The sequence below is a fragment of the Pelecanus crispus genome, chromosome 5, assembly GCF_030463565.1.
Source record: "Pelecanus crispus isolate bPelCri1 chromosome 5, bPelCri1.pri, whole genome shotgun sequence".
Classification (NCBI taxonomy): domain Eukaryota; kingdom Metazoa; phylum Chordata; class Aves; order Pelecaniformes; family Pelecanidae; genus Pelecanus; species Pelecanus crispus.
In genome coordinates, this window is record NC_134647.1 from 31031358 (window position 1) to 31047600 (window position 16243).

The window sequence follows — 16243 nt, forward strand, 5'->3', positions numbered from 1 at the left end:
TTTATCTTAAATTATTTTCCCTTTATATTGTGCTTCTAATTTACTGGTTTATGACAGCATTCTGTATGCATGAAAATAGTCACAAGCTGGTGACAAAGAGAAATGGACGATACACAATTTAATTCAAAGATAGTTTACCTTAATAACAGCAATATGCAGGACCAATATTATCATACCTCACACACACACACCAACTAGGAAGACAATTATTTAGGAAAAGCTACATTCACCATTGTCCAAACAACCTTCAGCCAGCCTTCTCTGATGTATGCGTGCTTAGCTCACTCTCCCTGCCTTATGAAAGCTGTGTACTAAAGATTGATGATAGTCTGGAAATGCTGTCATTGTTATCCTCACAATTCAGCTAATGGTCCCTGCCTTGCTTCCCTGCACTGTATGCAAATAACACAGCCTTGCTCATTTCATCATCTTTTTCCTCCTCTGCTACTGTAACATCCAAATGCATCATAAAATTCACTGGTATTTGTCTGTGCTATGGGAAGAGATTATTGCTGCCCTTGTTTTACAGATGGAGAAACAGAAACAAGACACACTTTCCTGGGATCTCACTGTGGGGTGAATGGTACAGTCAGGATTAGAGCTCAAGACCTGCAAAACGTGCTGCCATATGGTCAGAGACCTGGAGAGGAGACAACTGAAATTATGAGCACTGAACACTTCTGCTTCCACTGCATCCGGAGTACAAAAACCAGGCAGACGTTTATTGGCCCCTGCTGCCAATCTGTGGCCCATGGATAGGATATGGTTTGCCAGAACATCTCACATCTACAGTCCAGCTTTAACCTCTCCAGCACCAATGACTGTGCATAGTCCCAGCTGGGCTCTACGGCATTCAGTGGGTCCTGCTGACTGCCTCTGTGCCAGAACTGCCTTGTTCGCTTCTGGCAGTGAAAGCCAGGACTAGCTCTGCATGCTAGCCAAGAGCTCCTCGCCCACAGAGCGGGCTCCTGGCATCGCTTGCATCTGGCAAGTCACTGCTGCTTAGTGATGCAGCTATGGCTGCACAGGTGGGGATGAGCTCCCACGCAAGCAAACCCTTTATCTCCCTTCCCACAGTAGATCGAAGAGGGGTTAAGCAACTACACCCCTCTTAGCTGAGGGACATGAGTCTAAAAGCACCCTCAGGGACAATGACAGGATAGGGTAGTGGATCCCTTTTTCTCTCCCAGAATAAAAAGTCTTCATTTGGCTTTTAGGGCTTGATTTAGTCACAATTGAGATGTATCTAAGTCAGTGGACACCCCAATCTCCTCTCTCGCCCCTTTGTAAGACTCTCTCCTACAGGTTTCATCAGCAGTAAATTTAACCAGTGTTTAATTTAATATTGTCTCTCTTCTAGCACATCCTTTCCTTTTGATGTTTTAAGGACCATGAAAGGACCATGGTGATGACTGTATAGAAAGTTAACAAAACTGACGTTCTTGAGCTCCACATATACCGCAGTAATGTGTTTTCTATTAATTTCAGGTTCAAAGAGATCTATACTAAAATGCACTATTTAGCAGTTTCTAGCACTCATAAAAAAGATACAAGGGACAGGAAACCTGCATTATTCTATTATTCTGTTAATATCCTTCAGTCCTGACCTTTGAAAACAAGCTTAGACCCTGCTTTGGCAAACGAGACAAGAATGCTGCTAACATCTCAACTCAGTTTATAGCCCTTGAATTATTTTACGCACATCATCTGCTCAGACTGTTGATTTATACTGTGTAAAACAATACGGCTAATGAAGGTCTGTACCATAACACATATGTTCAAGAAGCAGACCGAGACTGCATAGGTAATCATAAATTTAGGATTCCATATCTTTTGAGCGTCTTAATTATGTGACCTAAAAAATAAACCATTGCTTTTTATTTGCATTTCTCAAATGAAAAAGGCAAATACATTTCTCTAATAGATGAATTTGCATGAAAGTGTTATAACCCAACATGTCAGTATAGCTTTAAATAATGGACAAAGGTCTTTTATCCCATGCTTAGATACAGGAGATTAGGACCTGGATCCAGGGTGAAGTTATCTGGAGCTTAGTTTTCTACAACATCTCCCCTAGAGTGCTCATTCAGATGCTATCCTAGACTGGCATAGGGTGGAGTAAGTTGTTTGATACCCATGAGAGAACTACAGATTGTTTCTTTATTCTTTTCTCTTACAGCAGTGGTGTAGATCCATCCTTAGAGCTGGACTTCTCATTATTTTGAATTTTTGAAAAAAAATTAGTGACAACACAAAGAATGTGTTAGGCAGTTTAAATATGGGGATCATTACTAGCTCAGTGTCTAATAATGCTGGAGTCTATCAGCTTGTTAGAACATAATTAACATTTAAAACAGTAGTCTGCAAAACAATACAAACCTTCTTGAACTGTTCTAGTTATAACTGTCTTCAAAAGCAGCTGTCAAGCTTGGTTCTTCCAACACTGCATTTGTCAACACCGCTATAGTTAAAACAGCTGCTACTTAATTTCCCATATAGTTTGGGTGTGGGTTCCTCACTCACCCCACCCCCGACTGGCTGGCCAAAACTGTGTAATGAAAGAACCTCTCTATGAAGCTCTCAACTCAGTTACAGCATGTTTTACAACAGTGTTAATACTGGAGGCTATGCTCCTCTCTGCAAACGGTTTCATACGTGTTTACAAGTACCAGCATAGATGAGGCCTTAGGCTCCCCATTATCTGCACAGTAGCTACGTACTTATCAACTAGCAAAGTCTCTGAAGATTGAAGGGCATAATTTCAGTAAGGGAATAACCAGAAGTATCTTTTTAAATAAGAGTCAAATATGTAATTTTCATACTTGCAATCAAGTTGTTTTAGCTTAAACAAGTTACCATGTATCAGGTGGAACCCAGTGACTGCATTTCACTTTGCTTGTAATAAAAGGCAAACAACCCGCCCTAAGCTAAGGGGATCCGCATTACTTCACCTTTGCTGCAGATGAAAGCAAGTGCACAGACTCTTACCAGTGTGCAGCTGACTTGCCCTAACTTGTTGGCCTGCAGCAGCAAGTAAGGCTCTAAGCCGTAGCTATACTAATTCAAAACAGCAAACAACATTGCTATGTTTACAGTCTTGAAAATAAAAATTGCAGATCAAATGAAGCCATATAAAATTTCTAATGTACTTATAATGAAATGATTGCTAGAGGCTGTAGCCTCTGCAAATTCTGAGGACGATACAACTTCAGAAAAAGTTTATTACAATGTTTATAGATTTTAGTTTTGGAAGAGTATATTTACATTTTTGCCAACTATTTCACAGCGTTATTAGTTTATAAGATGTCAAAAGGCAGAAAATGCCTTTAGGTTTCTCATCCAGCATACAGAGAACATATGGGCATTTCATGCATAATACTACAGATACTGTCTAACAATTAATATAAAAAGTTATCTTCTGTGTATCACACTTCAGCATCTGATAATAATCATAGTATTTTTCCTTAAAAGAAATCTAGCTTTCATGTCAATGACTGTTTGAAAACTGAATTCAATATTCAAGAAGTCCAGACAGAAGCAGCTCCCAATCCTTAAATACTAACAAAAATGAAAAAACAGAGGAATGTATTCAAAAATTACTTTTAAGAAGTGAGTACACCCTATAGCTGGTTAAATGACTGTTTCTTTGAAAATATTCTATCTCACCAGGCTGTTCTCCTTCCACGCTTCTGGGAATTTTGGTCTTTGCTTCTCTCTAGACACCAAGACTTGCATATCTTCAAAAGTGGGATGGTTTCCAACTTCTGTCTGGAAAGCCATCTGGTACTCTGGCACAGATTCCCCTGTTAGCAAAAGAAAGAAAGAAAAAAATCACAGATTAAAAGGCAGAGCAAGGGCTTTCAGGTGATGAAAGGTAGTATCAAAGTTGCTGTTTATTGATATGCTCTCCACTTTCCCCCCAAAGTCTAATTTCACAAAAAAACGGAATTAACTGCAAACGAATTAAGTGTTGTTCAGCAACCTCTCGAAGGATAGCATCTTCAAACTTTGCTGGTTGAGTGGCACATTCAGAATGTCTTAGAGCCTGAGGATGACACCTAATTTCTGTGAAACGTCGCTGACTGAATATATTCATGTACTTCATTTGGGAGGAAGCCCAGCGAGATTACAAGTCTCTGCACATAAAGTGCAGCTGTTTGACTACAGAGAGAATGCTGCATGTCAGAGTAACTCTATATGCTGTACCTTGGGAAGATGATGGTTGTTGTAACACAATCTCACCTGTTAAATTTGAAGTCTACTTCCTCTTGTTTTATGTTATAGGTATGGAGTATTTCCCTGAATTTTCAATGTCACTAGCATAAATAAAAGTACAACTGACTGAAGGCTACATTAAATCAGAGCACTTTCCCATCCATTCTTTCATGAGGAAAGTCTGAAAGACACTTCAGGCACTTTTATCAGTTCTAAGAACTGGAAGTACTGCCTTTCCCATCAGCCCAACTCTCAATGTTTGTAAACTCTGAACAATAATAATAATGCTCAAATTGCACTTACCATGCGGCCTGCAAACTGCTTAAACAGGTAAAAGTCTTTCAGCATGAGCCATGCCTCACGCTCAAATACACTGTATTGACAACAATAATCTTGACCACTAGATGGCACCGACTTAATGGCAAAAACAACTGAGAAAATTATTCCCTCTTCACTTTAAAAAGCTATGGCTCAGGAGTAGCTTTGGTTGCTGGTACCACTTTCCACTACTTATGTTTTTTCCAGTTCTTTTAGTTACCTGGGAAGAGGTCTGTACATCTCATAAATATCTCCCAGTAGATAAGGCCTAGCGCATACATATCTACTTGTTTCAAAGCAGATTCACAGTCCCTCAAGTTCACTGCTCCTTCGAGCACTTCTGGGGCCATATAGCGGATTGTACCAACCTGGAAAAACAGAAAATCAAAGCTTCAAATCAGGAAGCAATTTCCAAATTCAATTAGTATGGAGACCTTTTTTTTTAATACCCTACTTTGATATTTTCTACAGTTAGGGAATATGCAGTTCTCTTCTAATCAATGTCCTCAGCTTCTAGACTCTGATCATAATAAAACCCTTCCCCTACTCTGTCACTTTTTTGTATGTACCAAAACAAAATAATTTTGTCCGTTTCTCAATGTAATGTTCTCATGTGAAATATTATATAGCAGAAATGTTTCTTTTTCCTGAAATTACTCTGTTAAACACCAAGGTATGTATCGTAACGGAAGAGGATGCTGCTGAACAAGGACATTGTTCCTTTTATTCCTGACTGTCAGCAAGGCTCTCCCCTACATCTTCCATGGTCAATGGTTATTAACAGCCTTGGAAGATATCTATTCATTTCCACTAGGAAATATGTTAGATTAGAGCAATCACTCATCGGTAGTTGTAGGGCAGTATTTTGTCACAGGACTATTCCATATCCCTGCATTTTAAACAGTGGTTTCCCTGTTTCTTTGTTAAGTAAGGGGAGATCTAAAAAGAAGACCTGTGCACTAAGTACTATTAATGTAGCACTTTCTAAGGGAAGGTGATTAGCGCTGTGAAACACATTATTTGAATAAAATGTAGTTTTCCGTAAAAGTACAAAGACAACAAATGTACTGAACCATTAGGGACTTTCACCCTTTGTTTAAAATAGTCTCACTGTATTTCAGTAGCCTATATTCAGGTGTCAGTGTATTTATGCCTATACAAAAAGAAAACAACAACAAAAACACCACTCTGAATCACAGCATCATAAAAAAAGAAAGCTTAAGAAATCAGTTTTTTCTTTCTGCCCAGAATCCATTCTAACCCACTCCTAGCAGATGTTTTCTCAATCTGTTCCTTAAATTCATAAAATGATGCAAATTCTGTATAGCCTTCCTCAGCAGTCCATTCCAGACCTTGGCTCCCTGCTAGATATTAGAAAAGTTTCTTCATAACTAACCTAAATTTTCCCTCCTACGATATAATCTCATTACCCCTTGTCCTATCCACACCGAATGCAGTTTATTTCTTTCTCTTCACAGCAGCTGTTTACATGTCTGACCACCTGTCTCTGCCTTTACTTCCCTAAACAACTCTAATTCTTTCATCTTTTCCTATAAGGTACTCTTTCAAGCATTCCCTATTATTTTGTCCCTTTCTCAGCTGGTCCATGTCTTTCTACATGCACTTACTCTCCTGGATGTATCTGTTTAAAGTCCAAAAACCTGCAGATGACACACAGAGAAATGGCTGTCGGATGTAGAATACGGTATGTCACCGTTTCAGAAAAATTAACACCAAAACCACCAAAGAATGTTTGGTCTTCAGTTAATACTTGCAGTACAAGACTGAAGGGACCCATACCTCATCATTGTAAACAACATGGCAACCAAATATACCTTGCATCTTCTCATATCGCACACAGAAAACTTCAGTCTCCAGGGCTGCCAATCTATCACCTTTCAAAATGCTAGGTTGGTTTGGTTTTGAGTGTTTTGAGAATAAAACCATTTTCTTCCTATCAACGTTTCAGCCACTTCTCACCCACATTGTAGCAATCCCCCCTTAGAAGTATTGTACCACCTTAACATTCACCTTGTAACAACAGAAATAATTGTTTCTCAGTGTTACTTCCATACTAATTTGTCTTCCTTTATACGCTGGTTCATCTTCATTTCTACTTACCTCACTAATGGCTGCATTATCTTCCTCACCTGGGCGTACCAGTCTGTTTCCAGTTAACTTCATGGAGAGTCCAAAATCACTAATTACACATGTTCCATCATTCTTTACCAGTACGTTGCGGCTGTTCAAGTCACGATGGGATATTGCAGGTTTGTAATGGTCTATTTGGATATATGGAAGTGCTTGTTATTATTTGAGCAGTTCTACTGTTTGGCAAAATGAGAGAACCTCATTACGGCTGCTCAGCTATTACAAACAGAAAATCAACTTATCTTTTAGAAAGCTAACATTTTTGCTTCTTTATAATGAGCTCCACAGTATGCTATCTATAGAAAAATGACTGGCATTCAGAGTTTCACTGTATCTATACAATATATTAGGCTACTGCTATATACAGTTTTAGTGTTTGCCAATAAGCTTCTTTCCAAGGGATATTTCAGCATGATTTTGGCAGGGGAGACATCATGTACTTAAGCACAGACCTGCTGCCACAGCCCTGAGAGCCATTCCAAAAGCTCTCTCTCATATCCACACTCCTGTGTCAAATACGGCCCCAACTATTTATGTTATGATTGGGATTGGCACCTATTCAGGAGATATGTAGACAATTTTATTCCAGAGAGTCTGAACATGTTCCTTTTGTAAGGGATCTGATCTTTTCCAAAGCATAATCTCAGTTGTTCCTAGTTCATATGCAATTAATTTTGTTAGTAAAGCAGCCAGCACTATAGAGCAGGTTTTACTGTGGAATTTATTCTACTCCATGAATTCCTTCCTAGCATTCATAAACCAGCCTATGGCTGTCTCTTCTTCACGATGGAAGGTTTACACATTTTCTGGCTGCTAATGGACACCTGTCTGCACATTTCAAAATGATGAAGTTAAGATGATAGCTGCAGTTTCAATGGCACGTAGGAATACTGATTTAGGCATTTTCAGCCTTGCACTTTCAACAGCATCTTTAGTTGTCATTCTTTGCTAGAGCTGATGCTTAACATTTGAGATATACAGTTCAGAATTTTAATCCAAACATTAGCACCTTAACATAGAATTAATGATACCATCCTTTTATTTACTGCCAAAAAGCTAACGCTTCAGTGCCATGCCATATTCTGCAGCCTGATACATCACAGATCTCTGAATATCTGCTTTATAATCATGGTACTTCAGCTGCTGAAATGCTGGCTGATGCATGCAAGCAGAGATATAAAGATATAAATCAGTATGTTGTCACATCCGGTGCTCTATTAAAACACTAAAAGTCTAGCAGTATCATTTGTACACAACGAAGACTAGGCCCACACCCTTAGACAAAAATCAAGAGATAGGATAAATAAAAACACAGTGGAGTTAGAAGATTTAATTATTTCTCTTTGTGTATACAGTTCACACACAAACTAAAAATTGCTTTGGTGATTTGTGTCTGAACTGCAAAACCAAACAGAACACCCAGGCTCTGGAGTCCTCAGTACAAGACAGACATGGACCTGTTGGGGTGGGTCCAGAAGAGGGTCACAAAAATGATCCGAGGGCTGGAGCACCTCTCCTACGAGGACAGGCTGAGGGAATTGGGGTTGTTCAGCCCGGAGAAGAAAAGGCTGCGGGGAGACCTTATTGCGGCCTTTCAGTACTTAATGGGGCCTACAGGAAATATGGGGACAAACTTTTTAGTAGGGCCTGTTGTGATAGGACAAGGGGTAATGGCTTTAAAGTAAAAGAGGGTAGATTCAGACTAGATATAAGGAAGAAATTTTTCACGATGAGGGTGGTAAAACACTGGCACAGGTTGCCCAGAGAGGTGGTAGATGCCCCATCCCTGGAAACATTGAAGGTCAGGTTGGACGGGGCTCTGAGCAACCTGATCTAGTTGAAGCTGTCCCTGCTCACTGCAGGGGGGGTTGGGCTAGATGACCTTTAAAGGTCCCTTCCAACCCAAACTATTCTACGATTCTATCTGTTTGCTTTCTGCTAGACAGACATCCAGTGCTCCAGGTCTTCAGTAATCTGTTGCCATGATACGGCAGCACTGCACAACTCTGCCTCCTCCTCTTGCCTTTTTCTGGGGCTCTGCTGGCTCTTACTCTATGTTTTCATACAAGTGTCACAGACAGAGCCCACAACATGGGACTGTTCAGAAGGAAAGAACACATCAGAAGTTCTGAGTAATCTCTATTTGCATTCATCATTTCCTACTCACCATACTGTCACAGAGAAAAAAAGAAAGGCAGGAGTCTACTACCCAATAGAAATAAAAGTATCTTGAACATCTTGGCATCCCTTCCTGGCCTTACCTCCTCGAGGTAGCTCCGTGTGCAGGTATGCCAAGCCCCTAGTTATAGAGTGTGCCAAACGACAGGAGCTCACCCAGTCACTTGTGTGGAGACTCAAATATTTGCACAAAGAACCCTAAAAAAAAAAAAAAAAAAAAAGATAATAGTTGAATAACTCAAAATCTTTAGAAGAGTCAGTTTTATCCATTGCTCCTGAAAGGTGTAATCCTGCAACTGATTCTGTGCTTACCCACATGTTCTGAAAAGATTGGACCAAAGTTTCATTAATTTCTAGTGCTGCCATTTGGTTTATCTAAAGAAGTGGAACAGAAAATTTATCACAAAATAACAGGGATTGCCTCTAGGAATAATGATATTAATTATAAAACAAAAGCAAAGCATGCACTTGATTTATTCTTCTGAAAAAGTCTTGTTGAACAACAGAAGAAAGGTAACTGCAGACTAATAGCTTGGGTTACTAAAATAGTGGCCTTTAAACCATTAGCACTTACAGAAGAATACTCAACATCTCTCACTGGCATCTCCTGTACTGTAATCTATTTATATATCAAAACAAAACAAAACAAACTAAACAAGGCAATTTAGAACAGGAGTGAATCCACACGCAGTGAAGAAACAGGAAAAGAGAATGTCATGTTCCCCTTTTCTTGAAAGAGAAGTTAAATGTGAAAAATGGGCAATTTTTTAGTAATTGGTGGTGGAATCTCCAAGAAAACCAGAAGGAAGGGTGTCAGTTATGATACTGAGACATTCTAGAAACTGAGACTGCTATCTGAAAAAAGAGCCAGATCCTGCAAACTATGACACCTTTGAGCAGTTTTTATGCATGTAGTCCCCAATGACAATACTTCAGTTTAAACAAACAATTCCATTTAAACAAACTGAATCCCCATACATGAAGAACAAGTAGTCCAGCTGTCTCCGCATACAGATTACAATATCCTGTTTGTTTATGACTACAAACTACCATGGTTTTGCCTATTTAAATCTGTAATCTTAAAGATGCACCAATGTGTAACATCTTATCATAGCCGCAACTAAAAACACTTCATTGCAAAATTAGTTATGTAACATTTGGTTCAAAAAATCCGGTTTATGCCATTTGAGTCCATTTGGACTCGACATTCAGGTACGTAATGCATGCACAGTTCAGCTGGAGGCACACAGATACTAGAATTTAAAATGACCAAAGCATTAGACATTTTTTTAATCCCATGCTAAAACTAAAACCAAGTTCTTGACACTCCTTAATAGAATTACAAAAAGTCTTAATAGCTTTTCAGACTTAGCCTGGGCAGAACAAGGCACCCATAAACAGATAACGTCCTCGGTGATAACAGACCAAATGTCACTCATATAGGTTTACACAAACTTTTTTTTTTTTTTTTTTTCATTGTTTAAAATGCTGTTATATGAACTTCAAACAGATTTTGGTAAGAAAAAAAAGCTGAGAATCCACCCAGAAATGAGTTAAGGAATTTTACATTTTTTTCCTTATCGTTTAAAGCTTTTGAAGAAATACACTCTTATTAGCCCCCAACTGCCAGCAACTTGGGTGCGGTAACAGATTTTCTTAGCTTAGTGGGTTGAGATTCCAGCCCCTTCTAATGGAGGCCACAGGACTTTTGTCATGGTGTGACTGGGAAACACTCACTGTATAAAGATCTCAAACCAACTTCAAGATCTTTCTGCTGCAGAGCTTGCTAGCCACCAGATATTTTTTAAGCTAGCCAAGGGCTGTGATTTTATGCTTTTAGTGAAATTCAATATAAATGACAACCAGGAAAAGTTTTAGTCAAGATTTAGAGAGATATATACTTGTAATTAAGATTTTTCTTGTCAGAGTCATAAGTTACATGTTAAATTGGGGACATTTGTTCTGATTATCACTTTTGATAAACTGGATGTTTTTGTTTTAACAATTATAAGATTCTACTATGTGTTTTACAACAGTTTTTCTATTGTTCTAAAAAGACCTGAATGTCTGACTACTGGCAGGACAACTCTGTAGCTATTACGTATCTCCTGCTATGTCATCCCTTGCAACTTACTGCCACACCTCAGAGTACCATCAGAACAGCATATTGATTGATAAATACACATCTCTCTCCTTTTATTACCTGCTCACCTGCCTCCTTTGGTCTGAAGGCATGTTTGGATAACAACACAATTTGGGTCAAACCTGTCTGTCTTGCTTTCACCAAGGCAGCATTCTGTGTGAAAATGTTCTGGTTTGTGTGTTCCTATTTCCAAGAAGGAAAGTATTTCGAGAGAGAATGATGTTTTGGATGGGGAGTATTTCACCTGCGCATCTTATATGGGTTACTCCTTATTGAAATAAGATTTATGGCTCCAGTTTGAATGGTGTAATTCCCTTTTAGCAGGGCTGCCACAGCAAGGCTCCTTCTCTGCTGTTAGCTCCACATACAGCAGAACATCTGCTCACTGAATTAAGGATCACACTGTGCATTAATTACACCTACTGCGCACTTCTTCCAACGACATCCAAACCACCAGTGGATTGATTTTAGACTAATCTTGCTGTTCTTAATACCATATTGAGAAAGAATCTGATAATATGATGTCATAAGCCTCATCTGTGCATTTAATCAGATCATTAAACAGACCCTGTTTATATAAGCAACAAGACACAATTTTCAGTCAAATTACATTTCAGCTGAAAATCCTTTCATTCAAGAAAACAGCAAAACCGGATCACCTGTTAAGACAGTTATGCTATGCCCTCCCAGGAGCAGAATACTGGCTTGATTTCACTTAACTCAATTAGTTGAAAATAAGCCTACTCTGCCAGAGCAGCCCAGAGCTGACGTGCTTTGTCACTGTCCGTCTGGTATGGGCACAACTGAGCTTTTTCTATGGTCATTTCTAGTCTCTGCAATCTCTTCTTCGATGCCCATCTCTTATAAGCTGACATGATCAAGTGTGTTCTCACTTCAAAGTTTCAGTTAAGATGCTCTTTATATATTTATGAAGTGCTATGTTGCCTTAAATATGCATATATATTTAGATATCTAAATACACGTATGCATTTAACTTTCAACACAAGCATATACGTAGAGCCTAAAACACCTAGAGACAGGCCATCATTACTGCTATTTACTACTGTTCTGTTTCTTTTTGCTACTTGAATAACCAGCTTTTGTCCTACTGCCCCCATAACAAATCAGGCTTCAGCCATCACCTGTACACACTGGAGGAAATACAATATGAGTTCACTTACTTGAGACCAAAAAGCTCATTAAAAAAATCATTTAACCGAACACAGTTCTTTCCCATACACAAGCAAAAAAACCCCAAGATAAATTGTGAAACATAGGTTTTTGCATTTTCATATGTATATATAACCCCCATATACATTACATTTTATGATTTTTCATGAAAGCAATTCACATCTATGCTGTGTATTTTTAAAGCATTTTTGTTTCTATGCGTGTGCGCGCACACACACAGTGTTGGGAACTCAAATCAATGAATTTGAGGGATGTAAGCATTCAGTTAGCTAAGGAGATTTGAAGATATGGCTCTGCAAAGTAAGACTGCCTTCTTAAGACTTGTCCTACATCATCAATATACGGTACAGCAAAATAAATATGGTATGCCACAGAAAGCTTTAAAGAAGGTAACAGGATAAAAAGCCAACATGATTTACAGTACCACAAACTAGTTTGACAACAATATTGGATCTATTATGTTTCATTGTAAAAAAACCCACCATTTACAGCTACTGAGTGAGGTCATAACTACAATAACAGAGATATGTCTTAATACTTAGAAGTTTTAAATTTATTAAATTATTTTTAAGTAAAAATAACTTCAAATTCCATCCTTGAATATTGCAGTTGACTAAAAAAACTTGCACCATAACCAAGAGCAAATACTACAGCTAAGAATTTGTAAGACTGCATTTGGTAGCACTAACTGGGAAATCTTAAAGGGTATTACAGTAAACCACACTAAGGTTCATTAAAATTGTAATTTATATGGATTATTTTTACATTACTGTGCAAGAAGCAGCAATGAAAAACACTGGCAAATACTGAAGTACATCCTTTTTATGTGGCTATTCTTAGGAATCTAAACCAATCGATCGATTTCTTCGAAGCACTTACATTGGGGTAATATTCCATCACCAATAAATATTCCATACGGCCGTCTGCAGTGAATCTCTCATCCCCGACAATGAAGCGGGCAATATTGTCATGTTCCATCAGTGGAATCCTGTAAATGTTCCTCTCATTGACAAAGTTCTGACGATTAGCAAAAGAAAATACTTTCACAGCAACTGGACGTTCATCTAGGGAGCCTTTATACACTGCTCCATATCGTCCCCTGCCAATCAACTGCAAAAAAAACGTAAGTAATTAGTTTACTAAATAATAAATGAAGACAAAATCCAAGTTTTCACTCTACAAAGACTGTACACTGACTTTTACACTGACTTACACTACAAAAAATAGTGAATTAGTGAGTATTTTATATCGAAAACTAGAATTAGAATGCTGTCATAAAAGCTATTTTGGAGCTGGAAACCTCGGCATAGGCCAACTTAGATCTTAATTGATCTATAGTCTGAATACCCAGTAAATAAATCATAAATAATCTATTCAGCAGTTTTATATACAGAGTCAATAAAATCCATGTGTTTTGTGCTGCTAATTATCTTATTAAACTTTTGCCTACTAAACATTTATAGCTTTTATGTGATCAATTTTAATTAACTCCAGAGATCAGAGACATTAAGCTAAACATTTTAGGTTTAGGATAGCTTTATAAGCTGTACCTTTCAGGTTAGTAATAAAAATATATGAATTTGTAGTGCAAAATAGATAACGAAAGAGGTAAACGGGTTTTAACAGAAAGGAGTAATTAATTCCTTACTACCTGTGAATCTTTATTCTAGCTCCCACTATGTTAGTCAGTCTTCACAGAACAGCCTTTCCCATCTCCATGGCAACTGAAGAAAGATGTGATCTCTACTCTAAACCAAAACATAGGACCACCTTCAGGAAGAGTCCTAGTTTCTAAAGCTCAAAAAATTCTAACTACATAAGAATTTAAGCATCTATTTAATTCAAGTAATTTTCAGGGAGACCTAGACAGGAAACTGTAAGGATTTAATGGACCAGCATCTTTTTACTTTTTAAATACTTACAAATGGAGGAGGAATGGAAAGCAGAAGGGATTACAAAAGTAAGGCTTCTAAAGAGATAAAATTGTCTAACAGGAAAGTTTTCAACAATAAAGTATCCTTTAACAGACAGACTGTCCATTTCTCACTCCTTCCATGTCAGTGGAGTGCAAAGCAGTAGCGAGTCACCTCAAGGTACAAACCTGGAATGTATTCTATCCACACAGAGGTGAAAAGGCAAGCACAGGTTAAGACGATTTGTTCTGCGACACCCTATGACTCGGGGTGAGGAGTCAGCTCCTTAGGATTTAAGAAAGAGGACAGAAGACCCCATAGCAGATCTCTTCACCAACAAAGTCGCCGCTTTTTCCAAGACTGCATATCAGTATGAGTAACTTCATCTGGGGCTTTGCACACTTCTACATTACACATCCTTATACTCTTGTAAACTCTGCCTCAAGTACTTTTTTGTTGGCAGAAAGCACCCGAGCTTCTTTGCTGATCAGTCTGCTGTCACCATTAGCCCAGACCACACTGCATGCCTGCAGTCTGCATCTCTAGGTGTGATTTCTAGTGGGCAAAAAGAAGAAAAGTACCACTCTCTGAATCCCTCTCAGTCATTCTACTGATTTATTTCTGACTAAAAGCTTTTAAAAATTCTGTAAGTTCTATCAAGCACACCAATTGAAAGAACAACATGTGGCAGTTTTCTGATGATACATCTAATACCAAGCTGAGTAGAAAGTTCTGGTTGGCCTCTAGTTGCCATGGAGATAGAGTACCCCACTGTGAAGAATGACTATAGATAAATGCACCACTACTGAAATACACTGCCCTATCTGCAGTAAATTCTGTATTCCAACAGTGTTACTAAAGCATTTCAAGTGACTACGGTAGGATACCGTACTTAAAGTGACCCATGTCAAGCAAAAAGATGGGTCTTTTGATGCAATGCTGAAATGCAGCACATTCCCATTTCCCCCAGTACTTCCCAATGTTTAGTATTTTCTTCTCAAGGTAGAACATGTTCTAGCTAATACCAACAATATTACTAACAAAACCAGGCAAAATGTAACTGCGGTAACCTTTCTTTTTCTTTTTTTCTTTTAATTTCTTCTTTAAACTGTGATTTAGAAGAAAACATTACAGGTGCACTGATACTTTTATTTCTGTAACTATACCTGGGAGGTGATACGACCACAAGCGTTACACTGAATAAAAATGAAGATTAAGAAACCGAGTTGAACATTTACCTCCAACAGCTTTAGATTATCCAGATCCAATGAGGGCTCTGATGCTGCTGCCTCCATCATGTTCATACTGTGCAAACCTTGTTTACGGTCTCCTGTGGAAGGGGGTGGGGAGGGAGTCAGACAGTTTCCTTTTCTTGCCTTGCTACAGGTGAAAACAATGCAACTTACCTGGGACTTGACAGAAACACATACTGTAGGCAAGGACATAACAAATAAAAAGGAATCCTGTAAAATCTTCTTGGAATCAGTAAAATCAGCAGTGAAGGTGCTGATAGCTACAAACTTAAGGCTATCTGCTACACAACTAATTTTGATAATTGAATGTCACTGGCAATAACTGCAAAGCATGTCCACAACCTCACTTAAGCTGTGTTGAACAGAGGATTTGTTGAAGAAAAATGGGTCCCAAAATGCCAGCTTGGAGAAATCATAAATCCCTCTGGACTGTTATGAAAGGGATATCACCATAAGGTGTCAGAGAGGAGAAAGGGGAGCATTATGTACAAACATGTAACAGGGCCTGGGGAGAACAGAAGACATTAAGTGTAACTTTGAGAAATAGTCAAAAGAACAATTAAAAAAAAAAAAAAAAAAGAAGATTGTCAAACCCTACCTGCAAGCATCCTGTATCCAAAGAACAGAGCAGCAATCAAAACAGCCAGTACAGACACAGATGCAAGGGCAATAACTATAGTCTCATCTCGATGAAAAGAATGAGAAGAATCTGATCGAAAACAAGATGAAGACTCTTTAACTGTAAATTTGAAAGAATCAGCACTATAAAACATGCAACTGTTATTACAACAAGGAAGAAAATTGTACTCTGGATTGTAAGACATTACACTAAACTCTTCTTCCTCTTAAAATCTGGGGATGGCAAAAGAGCCTATCAGTTC

The 16243-nt window shown here is 38.4% G+C and overlaps 1 protein-coding gene across 1 annotated transcript in view; it reads right to left on the reverse strand.

The window, feature by feature from the left end:
• BMPR2 (bone morphogenetic protein receptor type 2) overlaps positions 1-16243 on the reverse strand; it is a 97913-nt gene that overhangs the window by 4577 nt on the left and 77093 nt on the right. The window contains exons 5-11 of the mRNA XM_075710499.1: positions 15961-16071; positions 15348-15439; positions 13076-13306; positions 8946-9060; positions 6655-6815; positions 4754-4901; positions 3667-3803 (exon numbers count right to left, since the gene is read on the reverse strand). Coding sequence (XP_075566614.1) covers positions 3667-3803; positions 4754-4901; positions 6655-6815; positions 8946-9060; positions 13076-13306; positions 15348-15439; positions 15961-16071 — 995 coding nt within the window. The remainder of the gene's footprint in view (positions 1-3666; positions 3804-4753; positions 4902-6654; positions 6816-8945; positions 9061-13075; positions 13307-15347; positions 15440-15960; positions 16072-16243) is intronic.